The sequence below is a fragment of the Lactuca sativa genome, chromosome 3 (genome assembly GCF_002870075.4).
Source record: "Lactuca sativa cultivar Salinas chromosome 3, Lsat_Salinas_v11, whole genome shotgun sequence".
NCBI classification, from domain to species: Eukaryota; Viridiplantae; Streptophyta; class Magnoliopsida; order Asterales; family Asteraceae; genus Lactuca; species Lactuca sativa.
In genome coordinates, this window is record NC_056625.2 from 82252190 (window position 1) to 82262964 (window position 10775).

Sequence of the window (10775 nt, forward strand, 5' to 3'; positions counted from 1 at the left end):
ATCTGGACAGCTTAAACTGATAAGTCATTTCCTTCAACTACAAAAGCTCTAAGGCTCAAATCTGGTGCTTTCCATGTTCTTGATGGGTAAAGTTTCCAGCTTTATCCCTCAAACCCCTCCATAAGCCAAAGTCCCAACCCTAACCACATAAGGTAACTTAATGCATCAAGATTCTCATTAAACACCAAATCCTTATAGTTGCACCTCCAAAGTTTCTAGAAATATTCCATACTCCTAAGAGACCTTACAAATCATGTTTTATGGACTTGCATGTCCAATACATACGTTTTCCATTTTAGGTCAAAAATAGGGTTTAATGACCAAAACCGCATTCATGACATCAAAACTTGATTATAAATCAGATCCAAGACACTAAAGGCTCCATTTGACCTGGATATTCATAAAGTTACAAACTTTATGAGATCTCATTACTTAAATCCATCAAAACATAGAAAAAGGGGACAAAACTAAAACATCTAGCAACATGGCAAGAAAAGGTGGAATCTTGGACACTCACCAAGGTCCAGGAGATATGCTAGCTGAAGAAATGATGCTTGCCAAGTAACCACCTCACTAAGAGCTTCCTTCTGATTCTAAAATCACCAAAAAGCACCAAGAATGAGTTCACAACTTCAATGGAGGCTAGGGTTCAGGTTTTTTAGGTTGGAAGGAAGATGGATGCTGAAACCCTAGCCTTAATGTTCCTTATATAGGGTCCAAAGCCCGAAATTAGGGTTTTCACTAAAACAACTGCCATGTCGTGGTGTCCCAAGACCACGTCGTGGCGGGTCATTTAAATCCCACGATCCAAATTGTTCCACCACGTCGTGGTGATGCTCCACCACGCCATGGACACCCTATTTAAAGTAAATACATAAAAGTTGATTCATACTTGGACCGGATGTTACATACACTTTCCTATTATAGCTAGATGGTTCTCTCCGACTAAGAGAACCCATCTCGTCACTCATACCGGTCTAACTTGATCGTCAAAGCCTGCTTTTAGGGCACAGTACATAGGGGCAGTTCTAATGGTCTTGTAGGAATCTAGCCTAGAACTTGCTAACGACCCTCATCCCACATCCATGATCCAGATTTGACACCAAGACCCGATGACCGGATTATGAGTTCACATCACTATGTGTTTATTTCTATTGTTCAAATTGCATCCTTAGAGTTGATACGATTTATATAGTTAATCATGTACATGTATTAAATCTCATGGATTGGGTTGCATATGAGATGACTTTGAGATGTCCGGGCACTTTGTGTGAGTTGTAGGGTTATAATTATGTAAGTTTGTTGTAAGTTTAATTACCTTTAGGTTGGTACATCTGTTGCATGATTAGGATTATTTGATTTAAAAAATGATTTAAAGAATCATCGCAACAAAAGAACTAAAATTTTAAAAACTTTAGTTCTTAAAAATTTATCTAATTGGAACTTAGTATGTAACACCCAAAGTTTTGAAGACCAAGAAAGGGAAGAAAACCCTAAGTTTAGGGGTCGACTCGGGGAGTCCAAGGAGGGACTCGGCGAGTCGGAGCGGGATCCGGGTCGAGGAGTAAGTGACCGACTCGGCGAGTCGGCCAAGGTGACTCGGCGAGTCTGGTCTGTGCGAGGAAAATCGTAATTTCGGGAGTTGTATCCTATATAAAGGGTGATATGTCCCTCCCTCAGCCCCCATATCACTCCAGAAGACCTGTAAACCCTATAATTCGTGTGAGCTTCCATTATTGAGAGAAATAGCTTTGGGAGGAAGGAAACTTTGGAGAGAAACTTGAAGATCAAGAAGGTTGCTTCAAGGGAGAAGTGTGTGCTCGAGATCTACTTCAGTTGTGTTCATCTTGGAGGTATTAAGCTGCCATTTTCCCTTCTTTGCATCTAGATCTATTTTGTCATAAGATTTGGGGGTTTTATGGTTGTTTGAGACCCAAATCGGGTTAGGGGCTTAGATATGTTGTTGCCACTTCAGATCTATTGTTGGGATGGTGCATTATGTCATAAAGCATCAGGAGATGAGTAGTTGGTGAAGCCCTTGTGTCCTTAAACCAAACCATAATGTGTTTTGAGCCTAGATCTCTTTAGTTATACGTAAAGTTTGCAACTTTACATAGGGATTGAGTTTTGGAAGTATGGATCTATGGATTGGAGTCCCTGCATGAATCAAGCCCTCTGCATGTTGGGAGATCTGAATGGACTCGGCGAGTCCTTTGAGTGGACTCAGCGAGTACCATGAAGATGAGGAGGAACTCGACGAGTGGGATGAACAGCTCGTCGAGTCGGATGAAGATGGGCATGAACTCGACGAGTTGGATGAACAACTCGGCGAGTTGGATGAAGATTTCCTTGTGCTCGGCGAGTCTGTTCTTAGACTCGGCGAGTCAGGTCGCGGAGTCCCAAACCCTTCGAGTTAAGACTCGAGTCAGCGAGTCGAGCAAGGACTCAGTGAGTTGGACAGGACAGGAATCGGGAATCAGTAGACTCGGTGAGTCAGGGGCTAACTCGGCGAGTAGAGTCGCGAGTGGAAGGACTCTGGACTTATGAACTCGGCGAGTCAGTAGGGTGACTCGACGAGTAGGGTTGACCTGGAAGGTTGACTTTGACCAGGACTTTGACTTTGACCTGAGTTGACTTGGTTGTCTTTCGGGGGTCAGTTAGACTCAGTGTTGCTTTGATATTGATAGCTCGGGAAGCAAGTAGGGCAGGAGTTCAGTCAGTGGTCGGGTAGCGGTCAAAGGGATTAGCAGCAGCAGTTCAGCAGTATCAGGTGAGTCTCCTCACTGTTTGTATGGGTCTAGGGCACCAATGTCGGCCCATTTAGAATATGCATGAAAGACCAGGGGGCGGCTCCTGGCACACAGTATGTTACTTTGTATGGTAGGAAGACCCGGGGGTTAGCCCTAGGCAATATGTATGAAAGACCGGGAGGTGGCTCCTGGCGCATTGTATGCTATAGATATGAAAGACCAGGAGGTGGCTTCTGGCACACTGTATGCTGTTTAGCTAAGTAAAGTAGTATGTACGGTTGTCTTTGTGATACTTGCATAGAAGACCAGGGGGTGGCCCTTGGCACTTGTCTGTAAGACCAGGGGGTGGCCCTTGGCATTTGTCTGTAAGACCAGGGGGTGGCCCTTGGCACTTGTCTGTAAGACCCAGGGAGCGGCCCAGGCTTGACCAGGAAGACCACGTGCGGCCCGTGGCATAATGGCAAGACTATGTTTGGCACATAGCACCTTACTTGGTTATGGATAAGTCGGTTATGTATGGTTCTTGGCTATGGATGGATTGTATGGTATGTGGTATCTGGGAAACTCACTAAGCTTCGTGCTTACGACTTTCAGTTTTGATTTCAGGTACTTCTGGTAGCGGATGTTGGAGCTCGGGATGATCGCATGGCACACACCATAGATTAGTCAGCCTGGGAATGTTTTACTCTGATATTAAACATGTGTTTTGAAAACTAATACTCTGTTTATGTTTTGAAATGATGATTTTACTTTAAGTGATACTTTATTAAAAGAAATTTTTAGTCTTGAATTTTGGGACGTTACATAGTATGATAATTAAAACTAAATATAGGGTGTAAGAAATCAATTATCTCAAGTGTAAGGATCCTATGGTATACGAAAAAGCAATCAAGGTTGCTTTTCTTGTCAGTATCCATAGAGAGTTAGAATGAACGATGCTAAACAAACAACAATCAAATGTAGAGGGAGGGATCATGATTAGGGTTACATCTGTATGTTTATTTCTTATAATTACCAATCGACTTCCTTTTATATACTTAAGTTGTGTGAACTATGTTAATAACCAAAGGACTTCTAGCCCAGCGGTACCAGGTGTTGTCCTTCCTCTTAAAGATAGAGGGTTCAAGTCTCATTGGAGACATATGTGGTATTAAGAGTAGTTTAGGAGTAGTGTAGATTTGTCATTCAAAAAAAAAAAAAACCCAAACTCATTTATTAATTAATTGACTTTATTAAATAACATATTTGATTTTTTTAATAAATAAAATCTTTTATTTATTTGTTTGTTTTTATCAATAAGTTATAAATAAATTTTTGTTTTACTTATTTATTTTAGTTGATAAATAATAACTTTATCTCCTATAAATATATTATTTATTTCATATCAAATTAATATTCTTTGTGTGTAACCTCATAGGTTTACTAAATTTCTTATTTCTTGCACGCTAAATCCTACAAGGTATTGATGCAAGGTCTTGGAAAACCTGCTTGTGATACCACTTGATACACACAGTGACCTCGTCCCATTATTACTAGCACAAATAGTATGAATATGAAACTATGCAAGTCACTTGGATATGAGGCTATGAGAGTTACGTGGACTTACGGCGAATTAAGTCATATATGATGCACATCATGCCTTGCATATTTTACATTATGATATGTTAGCAAATTTTATGTAGTTTATTGTAGTACTATGATATGTTATATATGATGCACATCATGCATTGTATTTTGATATGCGTCGTAATTAATGGTTTATTTATTACATATTAGAGGACGCCTTAGAGATTCGGATGCTTGAGACTTTAGATATATTTTAGTCTCTTATAATTATTTTTGACCATTTATATATGTTTGACGTGACATTTTGTTTTGATGTGATTTTATTATTAATCATGCAACAAAATAATCTAAAGTCCATCCACAAACATGCCATTAAATTCAAAATCTAACCCTTGTAGCAACATGAAAGAAAAAAAATATTAACTATAAATATGATTGGTTTGGTAGTCATCAACAGAAAATTGTCGAATTAAGTTTGGATCTAAAACCAATAGAACAACGATCCCAAACAAGCATACACCATTAATTGTTGTTTCAAAACCGGAAGTTTAGATTAAAAAAGTACATACACCAAATACATATAAACAGTTGCTTCCAAAAGATAAAGTCATTCACATCTCACATCATCCAAATTTAGTTTTCACAAAACGATATGCAAAATATAAAGTTTGCACATCTTGGATGAAATAAAAGATGTTCATCAACCCATAAACCTCATTTGCAGCCTCCCCATGCAAGAAAACTTTCCTGTGATCCAAATTCCTGAAAAAAAAAAAAAAAAAAAAACATCACCAGTTCAACCATTTTGTTTAACCAATTTTGAGTATTTTAATTGGACTTATTGGGAAGCTCATATATCACAAAAAGATCCAAAAAAAAAAAAGATCTTACAAGCTGGCTGAGGCGAAAATCAGGTGGTGTATCGAGTTCCAAATTTGCAGGATCCATGATCAATCCTTGACACTCTTCCAAATCTTTCTTTAAATTTTCAGATCCTAAATGAGCATAGTCAGAAAGACGGGGTTTACCCTTTGACTCTTGATTCTCAGGTTGACTTTGAAGAAACTCATCACACAAAGAAAGTCCTTCAACAAGTTGTTGTGAATCCAACAAATACTGTGACTCACTATCCCACCATTTTGCTTCTTGACCTTCATCATTACCCTCTATTTGTTGTTCATGAACATGATGATCTTCTACTTCTACTACTTCAACTTCATCATTATGATCAATAAGGTTCATGCAAGAAGTTTCATCCTCAGCTTCATCAATGGCTTCCATCTCATGCTACAAAAAAAAAAAGTAACAAAGTTCATTACATAGAAACACGTTGTAGTTTATAACATTTTCCTACACTTTTCATTTTCAATTCTTGTGATATCGAATAAACAAAACACATTTTTTGCACAAAAATGGTGTAACAAGTTGTGCAAACAATGATTCATCTCCAACGGGAAATTGTCAGAAAAGTCTCAATATTTTCAGGAAAGTTACACTTTAGTCCCAATATTCATCTCCAATCGGGACGTTTATGTTCGAAAAAAAATCTTTGGGACTAAAGTGTAACTTTCCTGAAAATATTGGGACTTTTCTGACAATTTCCTCATCTCCAACCATGACACCATCTTTTACACCAAAAAGAATATTTCTTTTTTCTAACTTATATAATTTTAGAATGCCCTTTATATTTATTAGCTTTTTACGAATTTGTCTTATGTATTGTTTTCTTATAATTTATTATATTATTAAAAAACAATAACCAAATAAGTTATATTATATAATAGGTAAATTGTCCGTTTTTTATTATATTTACAGTATAGTAATATAAGTCAATTGTGTGTTTTTATTAGAATGCTAGTACTGTAATATATATCTCAATTTTGTGTTTTTATTATAAATGTTGTTTTAAATTACTAAACAAGCATCCAAACTTTTAAATAAATTCAAGGGTCAATCTCAAAAAAGACCTTATATTTTGTGTTTTTTCCGGATAAAACCTCAAATTTATTTTTTCATTTTTTTCTGATCTGGCCCTTTTAGTCATTTTTTCCAAAAAAATTGTAAAATATGAGGGTTTTTTCAAGAAAAACTAAAAAGGTTGATGATTTATTTGGAAGCATTTAGAAGGTCGAGGGTTTTTTTCGGAAAAAAAATACATAGTTGAGGGTTTTTTCGAAAAATATGAAAAAATACAAGGCCTTTTTCAGGCAAAAAACACAAAATATAAGGTTTTTTTTTTAGATTAACCCTAAATTCAAAAAATAAAGACTTATCAGTAATTAATAAGAGTAAATTACACGAATGCTCCCTATGGTTTTGGGTAATTTGTGCATTTGGTCCCTAACTTATTTTTAAACTCAGAAGGTCCCTATTGTTTGTTTTTGTTACGTGCTTGGTCCCAGTCTTACATAAAAAGACTATTTTGCCTTTGAGTTTTTTAATTTATTTAAACTATACAATCAAATTAACAAGAAACTTGAAGGAGACAAAAGAGGATTAATTACCTGAGCAAAATCCGCATAAATTTCAGTGGGCCCATGTCCAAGACCCGTATCCGGGACCCGCCTTTCAGCACGAGGGGGCTCGGGGGTAACACATTTAGGTGTCACAGGGTCAACTTTAACAATTGGGGGGTTGACTTCTTCAAGGATGACATCATCATCTTTTCCATTATTTTTTGATTGTGATTGTGATTGTTGTTGATAAAAGACTTTTGAGATGACATAATCTCCTTCTTTCTCATCTTCCCCTGTTCCCAAATGATACTGATGCATTACCCAATTTGTTTTTTCAGCTTTTCCACCTTTTATTGGGCTGATATAAAGAACCATAATTTTTTTACACCCACGTTGAATGTTATCTAAAATAACTGGTTTTGTTCTTCCTGTTTTATGCCAACGAAAATCTCCAAAATCATCACCATGGATTTTGCGACGCTTTCGGGTTCCTGTTTGGTAGGCTTTGATTGCTCTGTGGAAGAAGTGAGATACACTTCCATCTTGTTGAACTCCTAAAAAAGAAAAAAGACAATTGTATAATTAATAAAGAATATAAAAACCAATGCAAATTACAGAAAAAGTAACATCATATGAATGTTTCTTTTGTAATTTGCATAAAAAGTATGTGCCAAATAAAAAAAAAATGTGACACTTGCTAAAGGTTATATCTTTGTAAATAAATAATATAATATTTAAATTATCAAATACAAGAAGATAGAGAGCAAAAATGTATCACAGTATAAATACCTGGCAATTTTTGAGGATGAGTGTAACAGATTCCATCATCTTCCTCAACAGTTGGAATAAACTCATTAATAAAAGGGTGAGGGACAAAACCATGGACACCACTTTTTGCAAGTAAATGCCAAATAATTTCATGATCCAACGGGTCAAATTTCACCCCACGGGGCAACCCGGGCCATTCTTGATTAACCTATTAACACACAAAACTTTATAAATCTTGAAAAGATGCTAAAACTTTCAATAAAGAATCTGATGATAATGTGTGAGTGAAAATTAGAAAAGATTACATCACTATTGTCGACAATATGGTGGCAATTAGGGCATGTTTTTGTGGGGTTGCTTTTCCATTTGATATGTTCAGGATCACATGTACTTGAAGCACTTCTAATCTTTGATGCAATTCGGTTGCTATCAACTAACCATGATGGTCTGCATTGTTCAAAATCAAGATTTAAATCAATGATCTGATTTTGAATTATTTCGTATAAAACATTTAACATAATCTGATTTTGTTAACCATAAGTTTGATCATATCCTAAGCCCCAAATGTTATCATAGAGGTTTAAAATAATGAAGGGCTCAAATAATCTTCCTACATGATACAAGGAAACCCTAATGAGAATAGCAGGAAACGTTCAACAACAGATAAGCGTAGCAATGCTATGTCAGCTTAAATAACGACTCTCGTTAATCTGGAGAGTGTCAATGGCAGATCTTCGATCTCCCTTTGACCGAAGAATGGCTCAGGTTTGACTTTTTCGACCACATTAATGGTCAAGCTATAAGTTAAAGTTTCAATCTTTCACTGATCATGGAAGCAAAGTGGAATCCCCAAAATTTATCAGATTCGTTGGGTTTTTAAGAAATCTACAACCACAATACGTCAAATCGACGGAAAGATTACACATTTTGAATTGGGGTTTCATCAAAACCATGAAAAAATTAATCTTGGTTTTAGAAATCATATAAAACTTGAAGATAATCAAGAAACTCAAATGGAAGTTAAGCGGTTGCTGTATCGCTGTCCGTGAAACTTGATCAGAGAGAAAAGGCGGATGCTTACCCAGCCATGGTGATGAATGATTGGTGTGAAAGAGCTTTAGGGCACCATCGATCTTCAGCACACACACACACACCTCCCTCCCTCTCTCTTTACAAAGTAGTGCTTCTCTTGGTTTGACTGTGCGTGGACCGAGGGTTTGTACTGAACAATGACTTTTCTTTCTTGAATATTGACGTCACTCAGCCTATTGATTTGAAATTCGAAAGTCGAAGTAGAGGGGGTCGTATATTACTCAGTTAATTCTAGAGCATGCAGACTTTTTCTTTTTAGGACTTATTATAATTTTCTTTTTAAATAAACATTCAAACTTTACTAGAATTCATAGTTTACTTGGTTTTTTATATAGACAGAACTATAAAAATGTAAATGTGATATCATTAGACAGAACTATAAGGCTTGACGGTATGGGTGCGGTTCGAGACCACACTTCGTGCCACATGGACACGGAACACCGCCCCCAGGCCGTGGTCTGGTGCGGTTTGTGAGTACCGTGCAATTTGATTGGTGCTTGATCTTTGACTGGTTTTGACCGTTGAATGGTCTTCAATGATTATTTATTTATTTATTTTTTTAACTTTACTACACACACACACACACACACACACACACACATATATATATATATATATATATATATATATATATATATATATATATATATATATATATATATATATATATATATATATATATATTACCAATCTACACAATATTTTTACACAACTTTTTATCATATCTCTACTCCTTTTCTCTATTTTTATTTGAAAAATGTCATCTTCCAAACGACCTAACAAAGAAAAAACACCAGTCAAAAATACCAACACCCCAGTACCTTCGTTTGATCAACCGATTTTCTCACCTCCGTATTACCACTACGACGGTATGTTTCCGTATTTTCTACAACGACCAGGGCAACCACAACCACAAACACCACCACTACCACAACCCGACTCGGATTTTAATCCATTTGATTTTTTGTCCCAACCCGAGTTTGTGCAACAAACACAAACACAACCAGAAACGGTCGTTTCTGATTCTGAGCCAGAATTCGTTACAGAAACTCAGTTCACTCGAGCAGCGAATAAAAGAAAAGAGAAGGCGGAGGCTAGATGTTGGGAACCTTTGGAAGCGTTGGTGTTGGCACAATCTTGGATCGATATTTCAGAAGACGCGACGGTTGGAAAAGACCAAAAGCATGACCGCTTTTGGATTCGCGTTTTACACAGGTTCCATAAACCGTTACATGAATCGTGACTAATTTCTTGAAGTGGTTTTGACGGTTGGAAAAGACCAAAAACAGGGCCGAGCTTGAAGTGGTTTTGGCGATGAAGGAGGAAGTGAAAAACCGTTACATGAATCGTGGCTAATTTCTAGTTTTTTTTTTCAAGTTTTTAATGGTTTCTTGTGTGTGTGTGTGTGTGTGTGTTTTTTTTTTTTAAAGTTGTTGGTTTTTTGTTTCTACTTTGTTTTTCTAAATTTTTAGGTTTTTTTTATGGTATTTGTATTTTTAATTAATGAACTATTATGTTTTTAAAATTATGTTTTTTTTATTAAAAAATAATTTTTATTAAATTAAAATAGTTAACAAAAAAAACAAAAAAAAAGGAAAAAAAATAAAACTAAAACTGGGGCACCACACCCTTGGTGTGGCAAGAAACCACACTTAAGTGGTAAAATGTGACGTGGCGCTTACGTGGCGAGGGAGGGAGTGCGGTTTCGGTGGCACCACTCCCTCCAGCCTAAAAATGTAAATGTGATATCATTTCTTTTGGATTTTGGTCCAAATCCTGTTTTTATGACCTTTGTGGTCTTTTGAGTTAATTTGTTTGTGATATTGGTCTTTTGAAAAACTAAAAAACTAAAATGCCCTACTTGTATAATTTTTTAAATTTTTTCTATTTAATTAAATTTTTATTAATATATATATATATATATATATATATATATATATATATATATATATATATATATATATATATATATATATATGAGGAATACGATCAAATGAGAACGCGAGAATAGATCGGGAGCATTTAAATATTCAAATCTAAAGTTATTATTTAACATATCATTTATGTAAAATCTAAAATTATTGGTATGAAAGTGTAAATATTAAATGGTCAAAAGGGTGTAATAGTAATTGTATATTTATTT

At 35.9% G+C, this 10775-nt stretch overlaps 1 protein-coding gene across 1 annotated transcript; it reads right to left on the minus strand.

Annotated features, from left to right (window-relative positions):
* Positions 1 to 4842: 4842 nt before the first annotated feature.
* Positions 4843 to 8781, minus strand: LOC111904563 (SUPPRESSOR OF GAMMA RESPONSE 1). Its single transcript, XM_023900315.3, has 6 exons — positions 8622 to 8781; positions 7846 to 7987; positions 7562 to 7748; positions 6821 to 7326; positions 5208 to 5603; positions 4843 to 5078 (listed from the first exon to the last, which is right to left on the minus strand). The coding sequence occupies exons 1-6, from the start codon at positions 8627 to 8629 to the stop codon at positions 5031 to 5033; spliced, it is 1287 nt and encodes a 428-aa protein (XP_023756083.1). The 5' UTR covers positions 8630 to 8781; the 3' UTR covers positions 4843 to 5030.
* Positions 8782 to 10775: the final 1994 nt, after the last annotated feature.

Coding starts and splice junctions, on each gene's coding strand:
- LOC111904563 (XM_023900315.3), bottom strand. Junction 5,604..6,820: donor TTTATGCGGATTTTGCTCAG/GTAATTAATCCT, acceptor TTTTTTTTGTAG/CATGAGATGGAAGCCATTGA. Junction 5,079..5,207: donor ATTTTCGCCTCAGCCAGCTT/GTAAGATCTTTT, acceptor TTTTTTTTTCAG/GAATTTGGATCACAGGAAAG.